The 27,356-nt window shown below is 40.4% G+C and overlaps 4 protein-coding genes across 6 annotated transcripts; 3 read left to right on the top strand and 1 right to left on the bottom strand.

Annotated features, from left to right (window-relative positions):
- Window positions 1–53: 53 nt before the first annotated feature.
- On the top strand, window positions 54–14,232 carry LOC136250083 (E3 ubiquitin-protein ligase UBR5-like). 2 transcript variants are annotated; one of them, XM_066042245.1, is made up of 32 exons: window positions 54–193; window positions 241–276; window positions 325–412; window positions 3,221–3,336; window positions 4,088–4,244; window positions 4,292–4,351; window positions 4,398–4,506; window positions 5,352–5,458; window positions 5,511–5,669; window positions 5,762–5,875; window positions 5,924–6,034; window positions 6,323–6,477; window positions 6,526–6,631; window positions 6,679–6,836; window positions 6,991–7,147; window positions 7,754–8,104; window positions 8,155–8,247; window positions 8,298–8,372; window positions 8,418–8,493; window positions 8,604–8,982; window positions 9,036–9,359; window positions 9,441–9,587; window positions 9,637–9,988; window positions 10,276–12,018; window positions 12,390–12,636; window positions 12,685–12,742; window positions 12,795–12,944; window positions 13,002–13,086; window positions 13,145–13,414; window positions 13,461–13,611; window positions 13,661–13,746; window positions 13,969–14,232. In XM_066042245.1, exons 1-32 carry the CDS (start codon window positions 105–107, stop codon window positions 14,179–14,181), a joined length of 6,522 nt encoding a protein of 2,173 aa, XP_065898317.1. In that variant the 5' UTR covers window positions 54–104; the 3' UTR covers window positions 14,182–14,232. The 2 variants fall into 2 exon arrangements, with proteins under 2 accessions (XP_065898317.1, XP_065898316.1); XM_066042244.1 differs by having other exon boundaries at window positions 4,085–4,244.
- On the bottom strand, window positions 14,166–18,197 carry LOC136250088 (L-aminoadipate-semialdehyde dehydrogenase-phosphopantetheinyl transferase-like). The gene is made up of 9 exons (XM_066042249.1): window positions 18,059–18,197; window positions 16,032–16,121; window positions 15,885–15,983; window positions 15,762–15,840; window positions 14,843–14,875; window positions 14,675–14,799; window positions 14,532–14,627; window positions 14,399–14,485; window positions 14,166–14,351 (listed from the first exon to the last, which is right to left on the bottom strand). Exons 1-9 carry the CDS (start codon window positions 18,113–18,115, stop codon window positions 14,205–14,207), a joined length of 813 nt encoding a protein of 270 aa, XP_065898321.1. The 5' UTR covers window positions 18,116–18,197; the 3' UTR covers window positions 14,166–14,204.
- Window positions 18,169–20,937, top strand: LOC136250087 (serine/threonine-protein kinase 3-like). The gene is made up of 10 exons (XM_066042248.1): window positions 18,169–18,342; window positions 18,661–18,841; window positions 18,892–18,954; window positions 19,007–19,142; window positions 19,196–19,224; window positions 19,633–19,800; window positions 19,934–20,179; window positions 20,230–20,416; window positions 20,470–20,678; window positions 20,728–20,937. The coding sequence occupies exons 1-10, from the start codon at window positions 18,245–18,247 to the stop codon at window positions 20,887–20,889; spliced, it is 1,479 nt and encodes a 492-aa protein (XP_065898320.1). The 5' UTR covers window positions 18,169–18,244; the 3' UTR covers window positions 20,890–20,937.
- LOC136250084 (exocyst complex component 1-like) lies at window positions 20,929–27,356 on the top strand. Of its 2 annotated transcripts, none has more exons than XM_066042246.1 (20): window positions 20,929–21,154; window positions 21,206–21,357; window positions 21,403–21,498; window positions 21,548–21,614; window positions 21,665–21,727; window positions 21,779–21,912; window positions 21,957–22,184; window positions 22,241–22,483; window positions 24,045–24,336; window positions 24,564–24,742; window positions 24,792–24,923; window positions 24,990–25,084; window positions 25,893–25,973; window positions 26,025–26,157; window positions 26,248–26,331; window positions 26,380–26,533; window positions 26,590–26,610; window positions 26,714–26,838; window positions 26,891–27,013; window positions 27,059–27,356. In XM_066042246.1, the coding sequence occupies exons 1-20, from the start codon at window positions 21,031–21,033 to the stop codon at window positions 27,281–27,283; spliced, it is 2,751 nt and encodes a 916-aa protein (XP_065898318.1). In that variant the 5' UTR covers window positions 20,929–21,030; the 3' UTR covers window positions 27,284–27,356. The 2 variants fall into 2 exon arrangements, with proteins under 2 accessions (XP_065898318.1, XP_065898319.1); XM_066042247.1 differs by having other exon boundaries at window positions 20,944–21,086.

Raw genomic sequence — 27,356 nt, 5'->3', positions numbered from 1 at the left:
TGCATTAGTTTCCGGCATGTTTTTGGGGCGGGCGGCGCTAGGTAGCACACCAAATTTGATTTTTCGAAATAATGCACTTTATTATGTAGTGTTGAGGGATACTCATGTCCAGCGCATATTGTTTCGTTCAACCGACACCTAATATCACTTCTACGTCTATCCAAGCGAAATGTGAACACCAGCTACTTCGAAGGTACATTGTAAATGGTTTTCTCAAGTAAATGATGTGACTTGTGGTAGGCTCAAGTGGATTGCGAAGTCTTCTAGCAGTGATAGGTAAAATTAATGGGCTAATTATAGTATACACTTGATGTTTTCATGTAGCCAGGGATCCAGTTTACAGCCGTTGTTGAAGAGGCATCACGTGAAGGAGTGTGTCGTATCAGATTCACAGTTGGCACTCCTGCTAGATGTGAGTTGTAGACATAAATAGCACACATGGGTTGGATGGATGAGGTGCATTTGGTGTGATGCGTCTGGTGACCATTCAATAGCACTTTTATTCTGCAATCTACGAATTCTATAGTACTGTACTGCCTATTAAGCTGTAGTAAAGTGACATGAACTGCACAGATTTGTAAAACAGGGGGGCTGGAGCAAAGTTTTGAACTTTGGAAAGCCTTGTAAAATCTAGTCATGTCAAACAAAATCCATAGACCATCAGCTGCCGTTGACACAAGTTGCTGTGTGGTGGAGGGCATGTGGACTACCACTACAGGTGCAATAAAGTGTGAGGCAGCACAACACTGTACTGTACATTCCCCTAACAAAATGTGTCCCCCTCTTAATGCTGCCATTACAAATCATAGAAATATTTTGCATGCTGAAAAGTTGCTTCAAGGAAGAGTCTACATCTAATTACAGAATCACTTTATAAAGAAAGTTTCCAAAATCCTTTCTGTTTGTTTGCCTGCCTTCCTGACCATAGTCAAAAGACTAGAGGCTAAACAATGCATCACCTAACTGCCTTTTTATGTAACAATAAACTCATGTGCCCTTTTGTGGTTCCAACAAATATCTGTTCTCTGCACCTTGGCTTTGCCTTTCATCTCCAGGTTTTCTTGTTTTCTTCATGTAAGGAAACCATACTGAGGGGTTAATTTTTGTATTAACACTTTATTATATAACAAAATGCTTTGAAGTGCTTTATACTCATAAGAAGGGACAGCTACACTTATCAAACAGTGTGGTAGTACAATTTAGTAGTGTCCCCCTAAGCAATGCCGCGTCTGAAAACCATCATAGAAAAATCATACGCAACGAAATCAGTTAATCTTACTCCATTCACTATCTAATAAAAAGAAAACACTTAAAGGCTAGAATTTTAATAAAAAAAATCATCAAAACCCGGGTTTTGGTTTGCCTGCCTCACTGCCTAATCACAGTCACAAGACTAGAGGCCAAACAAAGCAACACATGGCCACCATTTTATGTCACAACCAACTCACGGGTGGAATGTGCCTTTTGTGGTTCCGATGGATGTCTACTTTCTGCGCTTTGTTATTCCTATTATCTCCAATTAAGTGGTCCTCTTCTTATTCATGCCAGGAAACCGTAATATGAAGGCGACAAATTTAAAAAACTAGTGCAATTTGAAAATGAAGTTCCAGTGATAAAAAGTAGTGAAACAAGAGATGATGGTAGCTATGAGGGAATATCCCTACTTGGCATTGTAGCAATGTGGGAAAATCCCTACTTTGGCATTTAAAAGATGGTGAAGACATGGCAATTTAGGGATTTTTACACATTGCTACAATACCAAGTAGGGATTTTCCTGCATAGTTACCATCATCTCTTGTTTCACTACTTTTTTATTGCTCAAAACGCACTTCATTTTTAAATTAATAACTTTGTTATCATACAGTATGATAGCTGTATATAGTAGGGACTACAAACTGAAAGGTTTGGGAGTGGCCCATGAAAAAACATCACCCAAAACCCAGCTTCACTTTTCCCTGACAATGATGAAGCAGTATTGGTTAGGCCAAACAAGCCTTCATATCGGCTCGAAACACTTTCAACAAGTTGCTAAGGAGTTTTTAACAAAATTTTATTAAACAGAATTTTCTACTGACTGACTGAGTAATTGACTGAGACTGATGCCTTCAGACAAGTGTAACTTGATAACGACTGAGGCTACAGGCTTGATTTTTTCACTGTTCGACGTCGCTTCTTTTGGCATACCACAGTATATACAATGAATTCTTCATAGACTTACCAGTGTCCTCCTTTGTGTCCCATTCATATGACAGCGAAAGGTGTTGATTTGGCGGTGGCTTCCCTTCGTAACAGAAATTGTCTGTATTTTTCATAGTGGCTATTTTGATTGCAGAGGTGCTTTTCAAACAGTTCTTGATTCGTAATGCTGTGTATCGGGTTGAACATAGCTGACAACAAAGCGTAATGGATAATTCACTTTTCAGACAATAGTTGATAGCTGAGGTGCCACATGCAGCGCCCTATTTCTTTCTTTTGATGCAGCATGCGTGGGTTTACCAGTCGTAATAATTTTATTTTACAACAAAAGTTAACAAACAAGTACACAAAAAATTGAGTAGAGTAGGGACCATAGCACATCGATAAAAAGTACTGAAACAAGATGGAGTAGTGCATGACATTAAATCACCTTAAAACAATAAAAAGTGTTATATCCCTACTGTACTCAAGATACCATAATGGAAATGCACAGTAGGAATATAACACTTCTTATTGTTTTACTATGATTTAATATTGTGCACTACCCCAGCTTGTTTCAGTATTTTTTATCAATGGCTATGGTCCTACTCTAGTTAAAAAAAATTTTTCTGTACTTGTTGCACTAGGTTTCACTGCAGAAAATACAGTATAGTGACCACACCCCTTAATTGTATGTACCATGTTGGGATACCTTACTAGAGGCTCACTTGGGATCTGCAAGCAGAAGATCAAGATGCTGCCCTAAACAGCCATGTACAATAATCTAATAGAACAGTCACATGTACAATAAACTGCTACTATTCCTTAAACCACTTGTGACATGTCACAGTAGGAGACTAGGAATGTCAATGGGTGCAACAAGCTTACTACATTCAGCAATACAGTGTGGTCCCCTATGATGTACTGGCTAACCACATCTGATAATCTCACCAACCTGTTTACACTGTGCACATGCTACATAACATTTGAGAATTTGTGAAGTTTGATATGCCATACATAACAATGTATTTGTTTGCTACTGTAGGATGGTCGTGTGTGTCGGCAGAGGTTAGGACAGCCCAGTACGGAGGAAGTGTGCAGTGATGAAGATCGTAACACACCAGAGCCTTCTCAAGAGTCACATAGCCCAGCTATGGTCAGGTATGGTACCATAATTATGTGATGTAGTGTGCTGAACAATTGAAATTTTAAGCTTTTACTGCATAAAGTTACTAGGGTGCTATGGGAAGAACAATATACCCATTATAAAGGAATGGTCTTATTAATGAGATCTTTAGTTATGTTTTGGACTTGCTTGACATGGTTGTTATAGTGAGATGGGAGAGACTAGTGCAGTTTAAAATATTAATAAAAATTGAGTAGGGTTCCAGTGATAAAGAGTAATGAAACAAGAGATGATGGCGGAAAACCCTTACTTGGCATTGTGGCAATGTGGCTACTAAATTGGTGTGTTTCACTATCATTTCAGTGCCAAAGTAGGGATTTTCCCACATTGCTACAATGTCAAGTAGGAATTTCCCTCATAGCTACCATCACCTCTTGTTTCGCTATTTTTTTATCACTGGAACCCTACACTGCACCTTCTTTTGTTAGAGCAAAGCTTTAAATACACATGAGGCTGTGACTGTATCTTGAGCCAAGGATCATGGTACAATATGCGAATCACTTTATGGGGAACCCTACTAAACAGTACTGCCATACTGCTTGATTATTTCCACTACAGTGAAACTTCTTTTACAAACTCTCTGAATTGAAAGAAAAAAATGTGTATTAATATTTTGGTCCCAACAGGCCTGGCTTCATGCATTTTTACCTCTATCCTTATATTATAATAAAAATGGGCCATAATTCTTGGTACCATTTTACTTGGAAGTCTCATTTCTTGTAGCAGATTGAGTGCTGAGCTTCAAGCCAGCAGATCGTCAAGGAGTAGCCCTAGTTACCATCGACTGAGACCCATAATGAGATCTAGGGAACGTCGGGCCATGATGGAACGTTGGGGGGCATTATCTGGAACTGGAGAAGTCCCTGAAGAGCTTGTGGATCAGGTGATATTACATGTTGTGACTAGTTTACATCACTTTTACCTTACTAGGCAATGAATGTACTTCAGGGGAAAAGCCGAGATATGGTCAGAAGAGAATTAATGAGAACAGTTAGTGACATATTGATTACATCATGTGTACTTTGTGTGATGGTAGAACCTTGATGTCAACTTGGCCGTCAACAATCTACTGAGTCATGAAGATGATGTGCCACCTGCTGACGAACAAGATGGTGAAGAATCTCTTCCAGTCATTCCTTCAGGAGGTACCACTTGACATTAGGATGTTGGGTTGATATGTGTGTGACAGGATGTGCAAATGGACTTTTCCCCACTATAGTATGTTCACGTTGAGCTGAATCCTCAAAAACATTTAATAACTCGTGGATGCAATTACATACGATCTTGAAATTTGGCTCATTTGTAGTACTGCTTGACCCGCTAAAAATATTTCAAAATCTTTTTGTTCAAATGTTTGACATAATATTTACAGCCAATCAAATTTTTCACAATACATTTCCTGTGGGGAAGCCATATAAGCACAGTGTCCAGTACAGCCCTTTCCCGAACTTGTAACGGAGCCAAACTGTACGTGTTTGTTGTTGACACTTGCCGTTACCAATAATCATCTGGTTGGCTGAAATGTTAACTCTGTTGAGAAAAAAATGCACTTTTTAATTTTTAGTTGTTTTTCAGGATTCAGCTCAATGTGAACATACTATATTCTATGTACATACAAAAAAAACCCCACTAATCTACTTTTCCATTGACATCCAGCTGATCAAGACTATACTGTTTGTGATTGCCTAACAAATTCTCATACTGGTAATTGCTTATCAAATTTTCAGGTTATAGCTAGTTGCCCAACTAAATCTCAGGCTTGTAGCCACATATAAATGCTCTTGTTAAAGCCCCTTGACCCAATGTATTCGTCACCTAACTGATAAAGTTTTGGTATACCTGCTATTACTCTGAATTGTAGAACTACTGTATGGGCTGCAGTACATACAGCTTTTATGCTGTTGTTGTGGTAACTGTTCTGTAGTATACAAACAGTATAATGTGTGAATGACTGATTAATACTCATTGTGAGAGATACATGTTGTTTCAGATGAGTTGCTGTCATTCCTGGCCAGCAGTGGTGCCAGTCATCGTATTGCTGTAATGGATGATGAAACTTCAGCCATTGAAGGAGCTATGACCACTGCTCTTCGTAGGGTATGGGGATATTAATATTGTATGCTATTGTGTTAATTACAAGTGTGTGCAGTACCACGAAGAGGAGCAGCTGTACAGTAGCAGTGCAGCAGCAGCATCCAGTCAAGCTGGGAAGAAGAAAAAGAAAAAATCATCGAAGTCATCTGCTGGGGCTGCATCATCATCATCTCACCTACATTACCATGGCGATATTGAGTTTCTTAGCTACCAGGTATTGAATTGTGTTGCCAATGGTGATCATTTATTTTTGTGCAATTTGTGCTCTTAATTATTTTTGGCTCCATTATTTGTGCTTTTTCATAGGATGGCGAGGAGTTGACATTCACACATATTGCAGCTCTTTATTCTGAATTGGTAGCGGTTGCTATCAATGGCCAATTGTGTCAGTGGAAATGGAACAGTGCTACACCATACAAGGTACTGTCTGTGTGTGTTTGCTCATAGTGTTTCACGTGTACACTTTAGAAGGGACACTCCCGACACCCACGTAGTGAGCAAATGGGGCTGACTGGGGAGCTAGTGACAATGATTTCTGCTGACTACATCAGAGCGACTGTTTTAACTCAATCTTTAAAGGTAACATCTTTGGGTGGACATCTAAAATGCCATTTTTGTCATCACTTTCACTGTATTGCCGTGGGGCAACAAAACTGTTACTCTTGTTAGGCTATTATTGGAACCTTTTGATTACCAGGCTGATGCTGTTGCCACTTGGCTATACTGCCTCACAACAGATGCACATGCACACTCATCAAGCCTCATTTTTGTAAACATAAACAGTCAATCAGTCACACACATACATGCATATGCTACCGTGTACAGTACATGCACAGCACACACTGCAGATTACTAGCGCATTTATAGTTTGCAGTATTTTACGATGAGACAGTGGCATCATCAACCAGCCTGTTGGAGCATCCTTGTAGACTACTAATTGATGGTTGTCAAGGAGTCAGCTCCCTTCACACCAGCTGCCTGTTCTCTGCAGTGCTCACTAATAGTGGCAAGATTTATTGGTGGTGAGTAGCAGCTGTTGTTAGTGTGTGTGGTGTAAGATAGAGCCTTAGGGGTGTACTACCTTTTGGTGAGCAGAAACAGCAGCTGGAGAAATGGCAGGAAGATCGCTTGAGTAGCCGCAGTTGTGATCACAAAGAGATCAAAGAAGGGGACAAGGTGGAGATAGTGACATCACTGTTCCAGTATAGTAATTGCCTTATTAGGTAATGATGAGGTCACGCCCACTGTGTAGTGTTGGCATGAAGGCTATTATAATGAAGCACAGTTGTCCAGTAGTTGGAGTGTTGCAGGAATCTGTGTTTTCACTACATGAGAAGTATCGGTTCAAATTGTTCATTGAGCAACAGTCTTCTAGTCCAAGGTACGTAAGTGTGTGCTTGTAACATTTGAGGTGTGATATCTACATGTATTAACATGTGGTACAATGTGTGTCTGTATAATGTTTGTGTGTGTGTGTGTGACATGTACACATGCTGCTATTATAGCAACTTGTTGAGTTACTATATGCATCACAGCACACAGCAGCCACCACCACCGGTTGCTAGGGCAGGTACTAAGAGACATCGGACAAGTGATGAACAAAAGGCGGATGAGTTGGGAGAGGAGGTGTGTTCTATGAGTGATGTCATCATGATTGAGGATGGGCTTTGTTCTACTGGAACTGTACTAAAGGTGAAGTTTAATAGTATTAGTGTTGTTGTTGTTGATGAAGGAGCTAGTAGCCCTACGGAGATTTATCAAACTTATTAATGTCAACTTCACACTAATGCAGTGTAGTGTATCAAATGTATTGGTGTGTATTGGAGATGAACACTCACTGTATTAGGGTTATTTGGAATAGAGCAACTTCTGGAACCATATAATGGTCTCTCAATAATGAGATGGCCATGTTAATAAAGTCATGAAGTACACCTTGACAGTGTTTGGTACCTGACAGAGGTGGGGGGTAGGACATGATGTCATAATGCTGTGTAAGTTTAATTGGATTGGGTAACTGAAAATAGGATCAGAATTTATTCTTAATAATGTTCTATTGCGAAGTTTACCATATTATTTCTGGAACTCAGTAGATGAAACAATTTCTACATGCCATTTTTGACAGCGCTAAACTTCACGGTTTACTAGAACTGCACCCTATGGCAAAATGTAGTCATGCAATTATCGTGATGTCATGCCCTAGCTACCCCCCTGGAGGTGACGGGTGGTATTATTAAATAGGTGGCTGCTAAGTGAGGTTCAACAGTATTAACAAGTGTCAATCGTCATAATATCCATTAGGTTGATGGGGCATATGCTGCAGTCACATTCTCACAACAACAGACTGGGGATAATATATTGGATCGATGTAGACTGTTCAGGATTGATCAGCTTACCAATTCTTCCATTAATCAGTTGCCATCACCATTCCAGCTGGTTCCCAAGAAGTTGAAACTTCCATCTGCCTGCAAGCCTGTTGCTATGGCAGTGGATCAGTGTGGTGTACATGTGATCCTCTCCATGACAACGGGAATGCTTCGTTGTGCTACAGTAGCCCTTCTTGGAGGGGGTGTAGTGTCAGAAAAAGGTCATTTTCCTCAAGTGCAAATGAGCTATTTTGCCAAGCAGAACAAGATGAAGCTCCATTCTGTGGTATGTGGCATCTCCTTTAAACAATGACTTTGACTGTACTCACTGTATAGTCACCAAGCACTTGGTTACTGAAGGATGAAAATGGTGGCTTGTTTCCAGTTACTAAAGATCATATTGGGGGGATAAAGGATTTCCCCTTCATTGTGAGTACTGCTTAAATAGTAGGACTAACAATGATTTGTTGTCATGACAGCCCCTACCCCCTGTGGAGTGCATCAGTGTTAGTCGTGTGAACAACAAGAATAGTGTAGTGTGTATGATTGTTAAGGTGAGTATCATTTAGTGTTTATATGATGTCATCATAATAATACAGGGTCAGCCCCTCATTAGCAAGATGTTATCTGACAGTAAACAAGTTCACTCATTACTACTATCAGCATACAGTCAGGGTGAGTACAAGTGCTATAATATACTATATTGCATGCTACTGTATATCATTTGACATGACAATGACATAAGTGACATGTTATGACTTAGAAAATTTATATATGTTGTATAGGTAATACAACCCATCTATCTAGTGAACAAGTCAGTGGAGGATACAACTTCCTTCATGTTCTGTCCAGTTGTTTCCTACCACCTGCGGTCGCCCCACAACTCTCACAGCAACGTAGCGGTGGTGGCAGTGGACGACACACTAGTAGGGAGGGGATAAGGGACCTTATGAGGAGAGCCAACTATTTAGCAGCCATGGGACTTGTTGGTAGTAGTGCGGCGGCGGCAGCAGCCGCGGCAAGTTCAGCTAGTCAAGATAGCGATGATGATGTTCGTTACCATGATTCTGTCGCTACTGGAGAGCAGCTGGCCACTATGATACATGAAGACTGCAAGCAGCACAAAATATTTCAGGAAATGATGAACACTTTGATGCAGCAAAGGTAATAAATATCATTATTATTAGCTAGGGTACATGATGGTGTTCTTTATATAGGAACATGGAAGGGGACACTCCTTTCATGACATCTGTTCGGTGTCGTAATTACCCTGTAGCGATAAAATTGATGAAGATTGCTCTGTTGCTAACAGCACCAACTGCAGATTCTTCCTGTCTCCTAGCCATGTTGTACCCAGATGGTAGCCATGCTGATGATAATCCACTGTTTGTACTGTGTCACAATGACCCATGTTCCTACACATGGACAGGACGTGATCACATTATGCAGGATGTTTATGAGTGTTACAACTGTGGATTGACTGGCAGTCTGTGCTGTTGTACTGTGTGTGCGTTTACCTGTCATCGCGGCCACAACTGCAGGTACACTATATTCTATATTAGGGAAACCTGTTAGAACTATTATTACACTGTATGCTACATTGCATATTGCCTCTTCTGCAGTTTCAAGAGAGTGTCTCCAAGTGCATACTGTGACTGCTCTGAGAAGTGTTCATGTCGATCTCTCTCTGAAGGCCTCAATTCTAGTCGTTTGGAGTTGTTCAAACTTTTGCTGGATCATACAAATCTTGCTACCTACCAAAATGCCAGGTACTCTGTTACCATAGTTACTGTCTAACTACCAATCATGTTATTGTAGGGGAGAACATGTGTTTGACTTGTTAGTTTCCATGGAAGCCCGTTCCAGTCATGACCATACTCCATGGCATGCTACAAGAGGTGAAGGACGTCGGAATAGACCTGATGACAGTTCCATGTTTGTCCGTAAGGCACTGATCTATGTTACTAAGCAGTGGGCCCTGGTGAAGCCTTCACTAGCAGCTGGATTGGAGCCGACAATCAAAACAACAGTTGGTCATCAGCCAGCTAACACCAGTGAAGGCCACTGGTTGCTAACTGTTGCCGAGCAGAAGAAGATTATATCCAACCAGTGTGAAGTGCGCCATCTCGATATCCTAGTGTATCATCTTGTTGCTAAACTACCTCGAATGGTAAGCTCCAAGTGTTTAACAAGGGAGGTGTGTACATACATGCATGCATGTGTATGTGTGTGAAGAGATAACTGATCTGATAAATTGCTAATCACCTCAAAAGCTTTACCTTGGTCACATATGATGTGGTCAATTTCCTATGGCAAGTTATGATTACATTTACACTACTACTACTGTGTGTGTGTGCGTGCGTGCGTGCGTGTGTCTACAATGTGTAAAGCACCTTTTGTGTATATTGTTTGTTTGTTGTTGTTTGTTATTAGTTGCTGTGGTGGTGTTGTTTCTAGTACCTAAACATGCTGTTGGACACACTGATGAAGTCATTTCTGGCCAATCGGGATGCTACCTCTCATCTACTCATCAAGAGATTCCTGAGATCAGCAGCTCGTGTGTTCCTAGTAACCTGGCTTGACAATATGTTACCAGGAGACCAACTCTCTTCTAGTGACCACTGTGAGAAGACCAGTGTTCCAGTTGCCATGGAGAGGTGTACTGCCGTGTTTGAGTCATTCAGTTCACTAGCTATAGCTGAGTTAGCAGATATGTGCAGTGCCCTAGTCACTCCAATTTGTCTGGGTACATGTGTCCCATGTCCACTGAGTTCATTTGGTGAAAAACCTGCCAAACTATCTAGTGAGTACTTCAAGCTGCCACCAGTCTCCTTATTGCGTCACAATCTGGACCCGATGACTACGCTCTCCACTGCTGCTGAAGTGGGAGGGACTAGTGAAGGGGGTGTGGTTAGTGATGCAAGTGATGATGAGGCCCCATCATCATCATCCAGAGCTGCTGCTCGACTAGGGGGTGCTCTGCTTCCTTATTTCCACAGTGTACTGTGTTCTAGTGGTGAGGAGAGCAGTGCTGATGAGTTAGAAGAATCATCCAGTGACAGTGAACAAGACATTGGCATGGAGGTTGATGAAAGCAGAGTGGTCCCATCACATTCCAAAGAGGAGCACTGGGCCATGCAATCTAGTGCTAGCAGGTCTGATATTATGTCTAGCAATTCAGCTACACTACTGGCTAAATCTTTTGAGAGGTTATTACGTGAAATATCCTCTTTGTTGGTATTTCAACATGTCATGAAGGGGAAGCCCCAGTTACCAGGGAAAATACCTGTTGCTGCTATAGAGGATGGCGTAGTTTGGGAGAACCTACATGGAATATGGAGATGGCTAGGAGGTGTAATGGACACGATGGAATGCCAACTGAGAACAGGTGAAGCAGTGTTGTCTTCTCGACAACAAAGCAGTAGCAACAATAGCAACAAGAAGACCTCTGGACGACGCCAGCTGGAGTCAGCACTTAATGATGGGAAGGGACTCTTTCTGCAGTACATGTTGAGTGTGTTATGTTGGAGATCAGATGAACATGCCCACACACCCCCTGTTCTTGACGTCATGGGGATGGAACATGTTGCCTGGATACTGGACGGTCTACTTCATTTCATGTTGCATAGCAGTGCAGTTACCAGGGGCTCTCACCCTCCTCAAATAGGTCAAGAAATCAAGCCACATGATGAAGCTGTGACATTCTTCTTCACTCGTTCTGCATCTGTCAGTTGTCTTGGTATGCCCCCTGTGTCTCCATTTGCCAGTATAGAGCAAGCATTGCCATTAGCTGAATGGCCACAGTTGTTGACAGCAAAGGCAAGCAGAGACCTTCTGTTTCACACGTCAATGCCATGTTTGGAAGTGTGGCCTGTATGCAGCCTAGCCCCACCCTCAATCACTGCACTACTCAGTGGCAATCTAATGACCAGCCCTAGAATAGAGGAGGGTAAGGTCACTGTATTGAATGATGAGGAAGTGTGGGGTGTCTCCAGTAACCAACTAGCTGCTAGTGTACTGCTTGGCAGATGGTGTATGTCTTGTGATCTGCTACATCAAGCGTTTGGTAGCCAGCTAAGGAGTGATCATAAATCTGTGCTAGGACAACTGGGTGGATTCCGTGTTGTTGAGAAGTCATTTCGCCGCCAGATGGAGCAATATGAGAACAGTGGAACATACAAGGACTCAACTGAGTTACTGGTTAGTATTTTAGTAGTGATAGGGGTATATATACCATACTCCTATCACAATAGCAGATTTGGTAGTTATCAAATCCTTACCCTTGTAGATGTTAAAGTTCAATTCCTGTTAATTAGGTAATAACTGTTCAATTAAATGTGGGGTATATTTCTATTGGGAGTATTCTGTATATAATATATCAAGGGGCTGCTGGATTACTAGGGTGCACAGTTCTAGTAGTTCACAGATTATTTGTCCTATTGTACCATATTTACCATCAGTTAAACATCCGAATCACAGTCTTAGGAAACAAATTTTCGCTATAATTTCATTACTGGGTATCCTGGCCTAATCTAGGGATGCTTGTGAAGTTAAATTTGTTGTTTCCTCAGGTGCCAAGGGACCCTACAAAGTTAATGTATCAAGTTTTAGAGTTTTTCCACCATCAACGCAAGAACCATCCCCACTCCCTGACAAGCTTACTGGCTCACCTAAAGGTCATTTTCATTGATGAACCTGGTCAGGGTACCGGAGTAATAAGATCACTACTGACAGCCGTGGCTAGTGCCTTCCTCACTGAGGAACACTTACCTAATCTTGATCATGTTTATGAACAAGGAGGAAAGAGTATTGTACCAGGTACTACTACTGCCTTAGATATTGAGACATTTTAATAATTTGTTACAGCATATTCACAACTATTTGCTCCAGAACAAATGACCAGCAGTGACAGTTCACCAACAAAGTAGCTGCAACTGTTGTTGTCATCTTTAGTGTGTTTACCTGTTTTGTTTCAGATGGCTGCTAGGTAATGATCCAAGCTTCTCTGCTGATCAGGATGATGGTCGTGGACCAATGTTCTACCAGCCAGGTAGAATTGGGTTTTATTCTATTGCACATGGAAGCTTGACTCCTGCTAGACTTGAAGCATTCCACACTGTTGGCAAGTAGGTAGTCACCATTATTACACTGCCAGCAGTAATATGTATATATACTTTTTCTAGTCTTATTGGCTATAGTTTGATGATGAGAGAAGTGTTTCCTCTGCCTCTGTGTAGACACATTCACAAGTACATTTTACAACAGCCAGTAAGTATACCTGTTTGTCCTGTTCACAATACCCATTTGTCATACCCGTTTTGTGCAGGTCTGCTGGGAGGATTTTGCTTTCTTTGATCCTGTAATGTATGAAACGTTTCGTAAACTCCTTGTGGATGCGAAAAAAGAGATAGCTATTAGTATTTTCGAGTCTCTGTCACTTACATTCCACGTTGTATTAAGCAAAGAAGAGGGAGGGAAGGGATATGATTTAATTCCAAACGGTGCCCTCCACCCAGTAACTCCTGACAACGTCCTACACTATGTCAGCAGATATGCCTACCTCAGAATGGTTCATGTTATTGAGGAGCCACTACAGGTACATATACTTTATTGGTCGCCATTCCGTCATGCTCTGTTTGCAGCGTATTGTGGAGGGTATTCACGACGTTATTCCAACTAGTTGTACAAGTTTCTTAACACTATCCCCAGAGGATTTGCGACTGTTGCTTAATGGAACTTGCCAAGTTGACACTGAACTGCTAAAGAATATCACTACCTTCACAGATGAGTCACGTTAGTTGTGTGGTGTGTGTGTAACTGTTGATATTACCAGTGCCTACAGATAAAAGTTCTGATCTAATTGAACAGTTTAAGAGTTGGTTCTGGCTATTGGTAGAGCGAATGAGTAATAAAGAACGTCAAGATTTGGTGAGTTGTGGCCTGGCTATGACACCTCAAATGTTCCCACTAGAAATTTAATTTGCCTGCTTATAAGTTTTAATTTGATGTAGTTTCCAACAGTGAAATTGTCTAAATGTATATAGAGTTTAAAATTTATGACTAGCTGTCATTCTCCATGACAATTTGTGTACATGTTGCACTGTGTGTATGTACTATTGTATGTAACTGTTGTGTCACTATGTGTTGCAGTTGTACTTCTGGACGAGTACTCCGGTCACTCCACCAACCCCAGAGGGATACCACCCTATTCCTACCATCACAATCCGACCAATGGATGATCAGCATTTGCCAACTGCTAACACATGCATATCACGACTGTACGTTCCTCTGTACAGCAGCAAAACTGTACTAAAGAATAAACTGCTGTTAGCCATAAAAACCAAATATTTTGGGTTTGTGTAGTTTTACATTGTAATATTACAATATTACAATTTAGTGAAATACTTATCATAATCAAGTTGGTTGGGTGTATGTAGTGGTTTAAGTGAAGTTAGCAAGTCAGTAATGTTGACTTCGATGAATTTGTTAGGTGAGTTATTGTCATGGCAACACACTGCCGCACATACACAGTGCTAACAAAGAGATCACATGATGTAACATTAACCAATAATTTATGTACCTCATTGTCAAGGTAACTCTCTTCAAACGTCCATTCATTTACTACCACTCCATCCAATGTCAGTGTAGACCCAGTAATGGTGTTACTCTAAAATAGAAGAATATGTGAAGTCTCTTATGTGGTAGTTACTAACTTGGTTCCAAGTTAATGGTGAAAGTGTGAATTCCATGTGCTGTAATCCAATCCCAATTCCCCTTCCAATGGCCTTAATGTAACTCTCTTTCAAACACTACACAAATGTAATAACAACAATACAATATGATTCATAGCTTGTACCCATAGTCTAAAGAAAGTTGCTAATTGTGACTTTTCAGTGTCTTCTCTTAATATACACTGCCATTCACGTTCAGTAAATTGTCGATTCATCTGTCGGAAGAATTCAGCAGTGCTAGAGGCCCCTACTGTGTTAAGTGTAATCAGTGATCATGTCAGAAAGCAACAGACCACGCCTTGTCATCTGCATCACATCAACACCAACTAAACAACAATAATAATACATCATCTATCAATAGTAATGGTCCCTTGTAGAAGTTTCTTTGTGGTCCTGTATTTATAGGGTCCAAACAAGACAAACAGCGTATGTTATAATAGCACAAAAGAAAGGGCTAAGAAATTGGTACTGGGTTGCCACAACTTTGATCTAAGAGGGTCTCAATTTGACAGCATACCCTACAGGAAAATTTTGTCTTTCTGAGATTCAATTTAGTAACCACTAAAAGTCATTACATACAATTCATGCTAAAAACACTGTTAAAGCAGCAATTACCATGATCAGACAATGCCCCCACGTGCAAAATCAAGAATATATTGCCCAACACATTCCATCTTTAATCTAGAACAAGGGAAATCACTGCATTGATGTACTTCAGCTGTTTACACTGACAAAAATCAGCCATTCTTACTATCAGGTGCATCTGACTGACTGCTTTCTAGGGTGCTTGACTGCTCTGTTAGAGTATCTTAATCTTGAAGAGCAGAGGGACTCTAGCCTCCCCACCCTTCTGCTATGCCTACAAGTTAATATGGACCCAGCTAGCTTCATTGGCAAACACATCATAAAACTACCATAACACACTGTTACAATGTACCACAGCAAGAATCAGGTTTGTTTGTTATTTTTTAAAAAATTCTTCCAATCTAATTGTGCACATGCACACAAATTCCAGCTCATGTGATTTTGAGATCAATGAAATAAACTTTGATGTCTCAGAGATATATACACTAAGTGGCATAATGTACAGATGGTTATATGCATCTCCAAACCTTTCATTAGCAAATATGTCGTTTTTCTAGCTAAGATATAATCCCTACCACTGGTGCTGAGCCTCCTCTGTAGCTAGCTAGTGAGACATCATGTAGTTACCTTTTCTGTTTTGCTCCACTGCTAGTACAACGTAGCAGCCATCATGGGAGACATTAAACTGAACATTGTCATTACCTACCTATGAACAATCTATATGACAACACCAACATGTTTAGCACTAACCAATTCTGGTTTATTGCGGTCACCTCTTGTCAATTTTATTGCAGTGTTGGGTAGTCCCAATAATTGTACAAGCGCTCTTCTAATCAGTAACCGACCACCCTAGGGTATTTACGACCTTGTGTTATGAACAACTACTGGCCACTGTACCATTGATAGCTTTGCATCTTTTGCATGAACAAAACCTGATATTCTTTCCTTCTCCTCTGCTTGTATACAACTGCAAGCCAGCACCCACTCCTATGTATTTGGTGAATTAACAAAATCATACGCTAAGTTGTCCCATATCACAGATAGGACATCCTATCTATGGCCTGATTTCTTAGTACAAGGCCACTTGCCTTTCAATATCAAAAATATTAAACCACTGCAGATGTCAGTTAAATAATGTGAGAAATAATGTGACTGCTCTATATAATATAGGGATTTCAAATATGAATTAGCAACTTTGTGAGCCAATCTTAGGAACACCCCTTCACACAGACCTCCCAAATGGCAGTACAGGAAAATTTTCATTTGCTGAGTACACTTTGTTCTCATTTGGAGTTCTCTCTATGTGAAGGGGCAGGCGCTGCCAGACTAGGCTCCATCATCGATATCTATGGTCCCATTGAGTCATGTGAGCTACCTACCCACAGTTAAGCCAGCATCCCTACTCCACAGGCTTTCTGTAAGCCTCCCTAACTCCCTTGTAGCTGCAGTAATAACAAACAAGTTTTGCTAATCTGCAAGCTTGCAATCTCTCAAGCACCAAAAAAATTTTCAATCATCTGCCACTTCTTGGTGGAATTATCTCACTGCTGTAACACCTGTTACTTACAACTATAATGAATTCGTATATATCCTCTGCCAAGGACTTTTACCTAAAGTAATTATGCACCTATCAATGTATTGCCCCACCCCCTCGGGCGTAAGTGGGGCTTTACAGGGGGAATTGATACGAAACTGCTGCCTCACTATGGGGCATTTTACGATCGTTCATTAAGCGCCCAAATATTTTTTGTTGTAACTTTCTTCGCTATGTCAAATCCCGAGTAAATCTCGCATTGCAACTGGGCCAACGGTGGGGATTTGACACGATAGGTTTGCCCTACTATGGGACATTTGACATTCGGCTGTGTCAAATCCCCACTATAGCCCCATATATACCACTTTGACACCTCAGATCAAAGGAAATCACAGGGTTATATATCACATATTTCCCTGACCACAGGGCAATATCTAGATATTGCCCTGTGGTTAGGGCAATATCATGATATAGCCCTGACCACAACTGCCTTTGATGCTGAGGCAGCTACAAAGCATCAGTTCCCTTTGATTATTTATATAGAAATGCTTAAAGTTTTGCATTGTGGGTTTGAATTAGAGCTGCTTAAAGTTTTGCATTGTGGGTTTGAATTAAACATGTTGATTTAGTCAAGGGCATTGTTGTGAAGTAAAAAGAAATGAGTGAGTCAGCATTGCATAGTTCAGTTACTAAGCATCACTAAATAATCATTTTTGCAATGTGGATTGTTTTTCTACAGAGTATACTTCAACTGTACGAAAAGATGCCTCAAACATTCATAACCTATATATCTAAGTGTTTATTTTGTAACTTTATTCATCCACAAAGTGATTATTGGGTTTAAAATGGTATCACTACAACCAGTGAAACCCACAATCATTTCTTTTTTGTGCCCACAATTTAAACCCACAATCGATTTTTGCAAACCTCTGTATAAAAGTAATGTGGTGAATCCAGGTTTGTCTTCCTTCACCTATTAGGTGAGCATGCCAGAGCGGTATATATTACTTATACCATGGCCACTCTGGAATTGCCTGATATATATGCCCGCGCCCTTGGGCCTGCGGCCCTCGGGCTTGGGCATATATATCAGGCAAATCCCTCTTGGCCATGGTATAACTATTAAATATTCCCGAGGGGGGGTAGTGGGGCAATACATTGATAGGTGCATTATTTGTAGTATAGCTAGCTAGCTATTTAGTTTTGTATGTGTGTGTATTGGTGTGCTGTATAGACCTATGTGTGTGTACTCTGGTAGGGAAGAACGGCTATTGCCTACTACCATGATATGACACCAAACTATAAATCAATCATTCCGGTATCCGGAAAAGTACCCTCATGTCCGGAGACGTTGTGATCGTCTTTGCATGCCTTAGTGACACACGCTAACCTCCTTAGTGGGACTCCATATCGAAGTGTTGAATGCCCATCGCAATCCTCTGTTCATTTTGCCTAGAACGTCCCTGAGTTATGATGTCATCCGAGATGTCATCAAACCTCTAAGTTCATATTCTAACGTATTCGTACAATATTTACCGATATTTACCCTTAAGACTCGCCCGAAAAGAGTATTGAGATGAGTTCTGACAGTAACGTCTTAGTTAAGCTGAGTGAAGAGAGTTTAACTAGGGAACCAGAGGAGGTATTTGATCTACTTAAGAAGATTGGTGAAGGGTAAGCAAAATAATATACGTGTCAGTAACAGAAATCTCTTTATTAACACTTCAGCATATAATGTAGAAGGTATATTGTCTGTGGGGTGTGTGGAGTAGTATGTGTACCCCACTGTCAGTGCGTAATTTCCCACTGTAGCAGTGTGTACCCCACTGTAAGGTGTATGAGGCAGTGTGTACCCCACTGTAAGGTGTATGAGGCAGTGTGTATGATGTATATACATTGTACACGCTGCCTCATATATGGAGTAGAATGTGTACAGGTGTACCCCACTGTAGAGTGTACTGAGTAGTGTATCTATTGTGTACTCCATTATAGGGCGTATGGAGCAGTGTATAAGGCTATGCACAAAGAGTCTGGCCAACTACTGGCCATCAAGCAGGTCCCTGTGGATTCAGACCTACAAGAAATAATTAAAGAAATCAGCATTATGCAGCAATGTGACAGTCCGTACGTTGTAAAGTATTTTGGCAGTTACTTCAAGAATGCTGACCTATGGGTATGTGGTTTGTGTATATTGTAGTTTGTGTGAGTTGGTAGCTGTGACAGATTGTGATGGAATACTGCGGAGCTGGGTCAGTGTCTGATATCATGAGAATACTTGATCGTACTGTAAGTTGTCGGTGCTATAAAACATTGCTATTATTATGTTCTGTAAATAAAGCTAACTGAAGAAGAAATAGCTGTGATTATGGGATATGCACTTAAAGGATTAGAATATCTCCACTTTAAACGGAAAATCCATCGTGATATTAAAGCTGGTAACATTTTGTTAAACACGGAAGGACAGGCTAAACTTGGTGAGGTGTACACATCATGTCTTCCAGTTTGTCAACTTTTCCACTAATTGCAGCTGATTTTGGGGTCGCTGGACAATTATCAGTGAGTTGGGCTATGCCATACCACAATGTACACCTGTGCTGTACTGTGCTACTACGACTTTATATATTCTGTACTGTTAGGCAAATCATTCAATTACACACTACATGAGCTGTATTAACATCAAAAATCACCTACTGTCAAATTACCTATCAGTTTTACATGCACACCCTGTACATATACATGGGACTAATTGCTTGCTGTATTGCAATTGGGGGTAGTTTTTAATAATCTACAAAAAAAAATTTTCTATCTTTCAAAGTGTCCTTTTTCTGAAGTCCTGTATATAGAATACGTACAAGTCCCTTTATAGCATGCGAGTGTTATATTGGAGTCACAGAAATAATGCATTTTACTGTACTATTGTGTGAAGCAGTCCCTGTGTGACATGAGCTGTATGGTACTGTGTAGGACACTATGAACAAAAGGAATACAGTGATTGGGACACCGTTTTGGATGGCTCCTGAAGTTATACAAGAGATTGGTTATGATTGTTTAGCTGATGTTTGGTCATTAGGGATAACTGCCATAGAGATAGGTGAAGGGAGACCCCCTTATGCCGATGTTCATCCAATGAGGGTAAGTAATATAATGTACCTAGTGCTGTATGTAACTAGACAAGGTGTGATTTAACCGATATGAGATATTACAAAGTGTGATCTTGCACCAAACCTTGGGTGTGGTGATCATGTCTGGTACTTATTGTCCTCAGGCAATTTTTATGATCCCCACCAAACCACCTCCAGTGCTGAAGGAAACAGAGCAGACAAACTGGTCAGCAAATTTCCGAGACTTTGTTACAAAGTGTCTTGTAAAGAACCCTGAAGAGAGGCCAACAGCCACAGCTCTGCTACAACACGACTTTGTGTCAGTGCAAAGATCTCCTACTATTTTAATGGAGTTAGTGACACATACTATGCAAGCCAGAGAGGAAGAACTGAGTGACAGCGATAGTGATGTAAGTTGTGTATGTTGTACAGTGTACATTGTTTAATGTGATGAGTGTAGGGGTCCGGAATGGATGAAGAGTTTTACACTGCTCGTAACACCATGATCCAACGTAGTTTAGATGCACAAAGAACATTTCTACATGAGCAAGCAACAGGGCCAGACATAGGCACAATGGTTGACCTAGGCACGTTAGTTATCAATAGTGACACTGAAATTGACAGCGGAGAATTGGACACTATGAGACGTCAGTTCTTTGATGTGTAATTGTCAAGGTAATAAACTAGGGTATTTGTACAGGTTATGATACAGGTCCACAACCATTAAATAAGCCAGCAGAAATGCCACATGAGTACCAAGCATCCTTCATGAAATATTTTGACAAGAAAGATGAAGGTGCAGGAGGAGGGAGCCCTCGAGCAAATCCTGGTCCCGGAAACAAAGGAATGGGTATCAATATAAGAAACTACTTTCCTAACCTACCGTCAAATGTTGACTTTAAAGAATACGTGAGTCAAAGTCACACATACATGTAAAATTATTTCGTTACTTCCTCAGTTAAAGACATTAACCTTGAATGACCTAGAGCAACACATGAGTGAGTTGGATATACACATGGATCAAGAAATAGAGTCACTAAGAAAGAGATATCATGCTAAGAGACAGCCAATACTGGCTGCAATGGACGCTAAGAAAAGACAGCAACAAAACAGAGTCTAATTGTATATATATATCATAAAATCAGTCATTACTCGAGAGTCAACAGAAGTACTAATCAATTGTGGCGTTTAGTTTTAGTGGTGTGCAGTATAAGGAGAATTCCTTGTCGCTGATCTCGTTGTATTACAAGTGGGAGGCATCATGATAGCAGTTAGGAAAACGTTACAGAAGGACGTGTTTGGTTCAGGAGAAGACCGGTTAGTTAGTCTGATAAATGTCACGAAACCAGGTCGCAAGAAGAAGCCTAGCTTCCTTTGCGCTTCGGGTAACCAAAAAGTACTTCTGACATGGTTAAGTACTCGTGTGCCGTTTGCAGTGACAACGGATGCTATGAACCGCTCCGTGGTATCGATACACCGTGTGAAGCTCAGCGAAACTAAGACTAAGGGGCAACAGGAAGGATATCGCAAAAACAAAACGTGGAGGTTGAAGGAATTGAAAGTTGTTGATGGCAAAGATGAGCACCAGGTATTAAAACAACCTGTGCTGTGAATGTAACTTACTGAAGCACAGGAAGTGGCAGATTTTGATCTTCATTTTGACAAGACATACAAATGGACAGCAGCTAGTGTTGGTGAAAAAAATTCTTTTGTTTCCACTTTATGGAAGGTTTGTTGACCATAGTATATTCATCATTTAATAACACAATGTGTTATAGCTTTGCCATAAATATCTTAAAGATAATTTACCAGATTTCATTCGTGTGGATAAAAGACGACTGGAAGGTAGACTTTAGTAGTTGGAGTACAGTGTTAGTCAAATTGTTTCCTTGTAGATTTGTTGCAATATTCAGAGGCTGCAAACACTGTAGGCAGAGAGGTTGAAGAGGGTCCGGAAAGTATGTACATGCGTATCTACTATGTATTTGTAAAATTTATGCTGGATGCAGTTGAAGAATACCAAGAATTAACAACACGAGAAGAAGAAGATTTAAAATCATTGTTGTCATCTCGACCAGATGCATTCAAAAATGCTGAAGAGTTTACTGAGAGATTATCAGAAGAGCTAGCTAGTTTAGATGCTGTGAGTGTTACATAATTGTCCTTAGCACCTCATCTGTTCTGTAGGCTAACATTCATAGTATCATGGACTCTGGAGACCAAGTAGCTCAATTGTTGGATCACCTTCAGAACTCTCTCTTTGAAGTTGAGCAGATGTTGTGTCACCTTGGTGACTATGAGGCACTGTTGAGTCAAGTACGAGACACGATGGAAAAATTAGAATACAAGTATAATCAGATGATTGTTGAGAACAAGAACTTGAAGTGTTTACTTGAAGTAGTGAAGACCCTTGTGGTGAGCTAGCAGTGCAGCAGTGTGTGTGTGCACCTCTTAATCTCCTTTTTTAACAGAAAAAACTTGATTTGGATCCAGCTGTAGAGCGGATACTACGTCACTATGAACTCAAAGGCCCTAGCAACATTGAGGCATGCACCAATGCTGCCAGGCAACTACAGAATGCTTGTAACATGGAGTTACCTCCAGGCCTCTCATTGCTGCAGGCTGTAACTGACCAGAAGAAACATTTTACTGAGTTGACTAGTGTGTTCAGCTTGAGACTGAAAACGTTTCTCGTCAAATTATTCAATGAACAGGTATTAAAGATGTATTGTGATGCAACTTTCTATAACATATATCGTGAATTGGTGACTAGTCACTGGAGCTGTATGTTACTGTGTGTAATAGCACATTAACATATCATAGTTATAGCACATTAAATTTACATGTACCTACTTTTAAACTTGTACGTACTGTATGCCATTGTGCTATGACTATGCAATTTTCTGCACCTATTAACGGCTAAATGGCATTGTAATACAATGCAGACATCTCATTCCAGTTATGAAATATAACCAGTTATGCGATGGGATCTAGTTTGTATGTTCACACACACCATATATGTTATAGAAAGATGCATCACAATAATCACATGTGTCTAACAGTGAGAGAAACATTTTTGGGCATACACACATGTCAGTATCTGCTATACAGTAGAGTAGAATACTGTCAAGTAGTGATTAGAATACATTTAATTGAACCCATTTGGCTTATCACAGTTACTTTTTAGGATTAAAGTATCATATATTCACCACTCACAGTGATGTGCCCAGGTTTAGAATAGTGGTGGTTAGAAGAGATAGGGTTGGGTCAGGAAATGTAGTATGGGGTCTTAACTTTGTATTTCAGAGGTGAATTTGTAGTAGTTGTTGAGTGGTAGTGGTGGCTATTTTATCAGAGTGGTGACCACTGTGAGCACATCCCTGCACTCAGTGCTGAAATGTTGTCACAAGTCACCCAAATGTACAGTAACCCCACCCTTAAAAATGTGTAAACCCAAAAAATGTCAGTCCAGTAGTCCATTCCAGTATTCCACTCCAGTAGTCCAGTCCAGTGATTAGACACTACCAAGCACCTAATATTTTTTCTTAATTAGAATTAGGCCATGTATTAAACATTCGCCACCTGCATCACCATTTTCCTTATAAAGTTTTATTTTGTTGACACCATTGGTGGCTGAATTCAGCTATAAACAGCTTTTAAGATAGTGACTAGGAGCAGCCAAGATAAATCCTCTCTTTTGAGTCTCCTAAATGGTGGGGGAGGTCCGAAAATGACACTTTTTTCTTTTAGCTATTAAGAGCTACTAGGCTGCTGTAAAATTGTGTACAGTAAGAGGAAATCACCAGTACCAGTGTTACATGTACTAAACCTCATGATAGTTTGACATTTGAATTGGGATCATAGTGACAAATACATAGTAGTACTTTTGTAGCCTTTTTAATCCCTCCATCAGTTATACAGCTAGGATAAAATGTACAAGTGCTGAAGGTCTGTAGGACACTACAGCCTTGTTACATAAAGTATGTTTGAAAAGGTAGAGATAGAAAGGAGAAAAAATCCATGACTGGACCTGGGCAGCCTCGAACCTCCAGCCATCCGATTAATGCTCGAACGCTTACAGGAGTCTGCCAAGCAGTCAGGATGTTTTCTCGTAGTATAGGAAGTCTAGAGAGTATTACCTCAAAGTATCCCTTATGGAACGAAATGGACATTAGTTTATTTATTAAGGCTTTATGTGTACCATAGTTTGACTACCAGGTTACATATCATTTAAAATTACTATAATATATTAACAGTATGATATGCTCCTATTAGAGTGATAAGCTATTGGAGGAGGTTAGTGTGGCACACTTCAGTGTTCCTACTCTGTTACCACATACTGGTATCCATGGAGACCTGGCCCCTTACAAAGATTTGATGCTATGGCAGAAAATGGAATGGCTAGATAACACAGATCATGACAACAGATTTGGCAGCATACAAGAAGGCTATTGTAAGGCAATGCAGAAAGCCTATGAGGCAGAAGTAGCACAATACATTGAAGATCTTAAGAACAGAGCTACGGGCAAGAAACCTGAAGGAAAGAAACATCACCATCATCACCATGGTAATGAGGCCTGTTTAAATGTTATGTCAACATTAAGAAGTTCAAACTCTTGTTTAACATAAATGCAATTAAATTTGATGGTTGGCAAAATCATCATAATAAATTCAGCTTGTTACGTATGTTTGGTTTGGTCATGTTTACTTTCAATAGACCTTAGTCTAGTGTACTCCAAGCCTTGTATATTGTATTATGGTTCTCAGTATGTGTTGTATACCATGTGTTGTTAGGACACAAACTGATGTCAGGTGCCAGTAGTGTGATGGACATGTCGCGGAACTTTGCGTCATCGTTAATGACGCCATCAGGAGGATCACATGGGAGCCTTGGTCGAGGCTCGTCACTAAGTGACATGCACAATTTATCTTTGTCATCAGTACCAGAAGAGGGTAAAATGGTGATTAGTAAGGTAGGGGGTTGTCATTAGTAACAGTATAGTTTATATGCAACACATATAGTCTCTTGAGAAATTGATCGAAGACATTGAACCAGTATGTATTGCTGAGGAGAAATTCTGCTCTGAGTTCTTTCACTTTCCTGAAGTTGAGCAACAGCAGTTAGAGGTGACCAGTCAGGATGAACAAGAGGAGGTACATTGTCATTTTGATGTGGCTCTTTATCCCTTCAATGAGGTATAATCCTTTGATCCCTCATAGGCAGTTGATGGTGACGTAGTTGATGGAGGTGATGGTAACAGTAAACAAATCCTCCGGATTGTTGACACCTCATGTTTCATGGGACCAGAACTAAAGTATAATAAGCATATGTTACCATCACAATCTGTTTGTGTATGGGGTAAAACTGTTGTGGTTAGCGATTGGCAAGATTAGCTAGTGTATTTATGTTCCTAACCACTGACAACCTTGTACCACTGTGTCTCCCACTCTCTCTTATGTGACTCTCCTGGATTCTTCCATCACTTGTGATAATGATGACATTAAATAATTAGCCCAGTCCATTCTCGTGTTTGGGGTGGCACCTGTCCTGTGTATACACCAGGCATCCACCAACGTCTGAGCTTGGTAGTGTAGCTGTTGGTAGTGTAGCTATTGTTGTTATTGCTACTAGCATGCTGTTGTTGTTATTGCTACTAACATGCTGTTGTTGTTATTGCTACTAGCATGGGATGGTGTATAGTTGGTAGAACTACTATAGTATGTACTTGTTGAGCTGGATCCTCAAATACAATAATTATCTCATGGATGCAATTACACACGATCTTGAAATTTGGCTCATTTGTAGTACTTCTTGACCCGCTAAGAATATTTCAAAACCTTTTCATTCAAATGTCTGACAATATTTATGGCCAATCAAAACTTCTGCCATACATTTCCTATGGGAAAGCCATAAAAGTGTAGTGTCCATTACAGCCTTTCCCAAACTTGTAATGGAACCAAACTGTACATGTCTGTTGTTGACACCTTTGCTGTCACCATTAATCATCTGGTTAGCTGAAATGGTCACTCTCTTTAAAAAAAAATACACTTTAGCTGTTTTCAGGATCCAGCACAACTTGTACATACTATACCTATTAAAGGAGCATGTCATGTTTATTGTAGGTCAACGCTATCACAATTATTTGAGACATTGTTAGCTGAAGTTGAAGGGTTTATCAGTTTTTCTGTTAGCATTGACAGTTAGTAAGTTATCAATGACCACATCATAGTGTTGTTATGGTGCTGTCATTCTAGCAATGCACTGTACCTTCAGTTGTATGTAATGAAGTATGCTTTTGAGTTGAAAGAGAAAATCAAACCTTCTTATCTCGACCATGTATTGGTGAACTCTCTGATGACTATCAATAGACTGAGTGATGACTTTATTGTAAGTAGTTCCCTCTGTGTTGTGTGTGTGTGTGTGGTTGCATATAGTTAGAGGTCTAGCTTAACTGGTGTTGTTATTTGACATGTACAGAAGGGTCAGCTCAGTGCCATCAAAGAGATGAAGGTACCACGCAAGGGAAGGTGTGGTATTTTAGACTGTGTACACAGTTTTGAGGTGAGCAGTGGTCCACCTTATTTGTTAACGACATGTATGGTCTCTCAGAACTTTGCCAAGAGAGCGGAAGACATTGCTGGTCAGATTAAGCGTCGCTATGAGCTAGACACCAGTTACAAGATACTAATAAAGGCTGTGTTTGAAGCCATAGAACGTGTTGCTGTTAGTCACCATAAAACTCCACCCAATGTCATCAGGTTTGGTGAGTATCATGTGTTGTCATGGTTACTGAGATCGTTTGATTTATTTTCCTTGCAGAGAACTACCACCATTTGCTTGGTAAGTTGTGTGGTTTTTCAGTAGGCTGGTAGCACTTCCATTGTCCTACACACACATGCACACACAAATTGGGCACATAAAAGACTTACCAATTTCTCTGTAGATCTGTTGTCAAAGCTCAAGATTCACTCACTTGATGATAGCAAGGATGAGTGCAAGAAGAAATACCGACATTACGTGGAGGATTATGTTGTAATTTCCCTTGGTAGACCTCTAGAGAAACTTAGTGTAAGTCGTGTATCACAGTAGTATCACTGCATGGTGATCACATGCTGTGCAGCTGTTCTTTGAAGGGGTTGAGGGGTTGATAGCATCTGGTACAAGAGCTGACCAAGTCAGCTACCAACTGGATTACAGCAAGAATGAGCTGCGTAAATGTATCAAAGAATACCCTGGCAAAGAGGTAGTCATTCCTGTTTTAACCAGTTGAGTATGCTGTGTGTTGTAGGTGAAGAGAGGGTTGGAGAAACTATACCGCAAAGTTGAGAAAGACATTTGTGAAGAGGAAGGAATGCTGCAGGTTGTATGGGTGAACATTCAGAACGCCTTTATCAAACAATACAAACACTTCACAAGTCTCATCGATCACTGCTACCCAGACTCTAATATCACTTTTGAGTTTAGCCTCGAAGACGTTGAGGAATTCTTCTCTACTTCACAACATGCACACTAATAATGTACAATATTTAGACAGTTCTGAAGAATGCAATTGATAGTAAGAACACTACAATCATCCATTCCATTAA

This window comes from Dysidea avara, chromosome 3, assembly GCF_963678975.1.
Source record: "Dysidea avara chromosome 3, odDysAvar1.4, whole genome shotgun sequence".
NCBI classification, from domain to species: Eukaryota; Metazoa; Porifera; class Demospongiae; order Dictyoceratida; family Dysideidae; genus Dysidea; species Dysidea avara.
This window is presented reverse-complemented; position numbering and strand designations above follow the sequence as displayed.

Excerpts from the sequence above, each read along its gene's own strand:
- LOC136250087 (XM_066042248.1), top strand. The coding sequence starts at position 18,245 with ATGAGTTCTGACAGTAACGTCTTAGTTAAGCTGAGTGAAGAGAGTTTA. Across the intron at positions 18,343-18,660 it reads CTTAAGAAGATTGGTGAAGG|GGCGTATGGAGCAGTGTATA; the intron begins GTAAGCAAAATA and ends ACTCCATTATAG. Across the intron at positions 20,679-20,727 it reads ATGTTGACTTTAAAGAATAC|TTAAAGACATTAACCTTGAA; the intron begins GTGAGTCAAAGT and ends TTACTTCCTCAG.
- LOC136250083 (XM_066042244.1), top strand. The coding sequence starts at position 105 with ATGTCCAGCGCATATTGTTTCGTTCAACCGACACCTAATATCACTTCT. Across the intron at positions 8,105-8,154 it reads AGATGAAGCTCCATTCTGTG|TCACCAAGCACTTGGTTACT; the intron begins GTATGTGGCATC and ends CTCACTGTATAG. Across the intron at positions 8,494-8,603 it reads ACTATCAGCATACAGTCAGG|GTAATACAACCCATCTATCT; the intron begins GTGAGTACAAGT and ends TATGTTGTATAG.
- LOC136250088 (XM_066042249.1), bottom strand. The coding sequence starts at position 18,115 with ATGAACAGAGGATTGCGATGGGCATTCAACACTTCGATATGGAGTCCC. Across the intron at positions 16,122-18,058 it reads TATGGAGTCCCACTAAGGAG|GAGTGGGTGCTGGCTTGCAG; the intron begins GTTAGCGTGTGT and ends CCAAATACATAG. Across the intron at positions 14,800-14,842 it reads GATGCAGATGACAAGGCGTG|TAGGGGCCTCTAGCACTGCT; the intron begins GTCTGTTGCTTT and ends CACTTAACACAG.
- LOC136250084 (XM_066042246.1), top strand. The coding sequence starts at position 21,031 with ATGATAGCAGTTAGGAAAACGTTACAGAAGGACGTGTTTGGTTCAGGA. Across the intron at positions 21,913-21,956 it reads AGCTAGCTAGTTTAGATGCT|GCTAACATTCATAGTATCAT; the intron begins GTGAGTGTTACA and ends TCTGTTCTGTAG. Across the intron at positions 22,484-24,044 it reads TCAAATTATTCAATGAACAG|AGTGATAAGCTATTGGAGGA; the intron begins GTATTAAAGATG and ends TGCTCCTATTAG.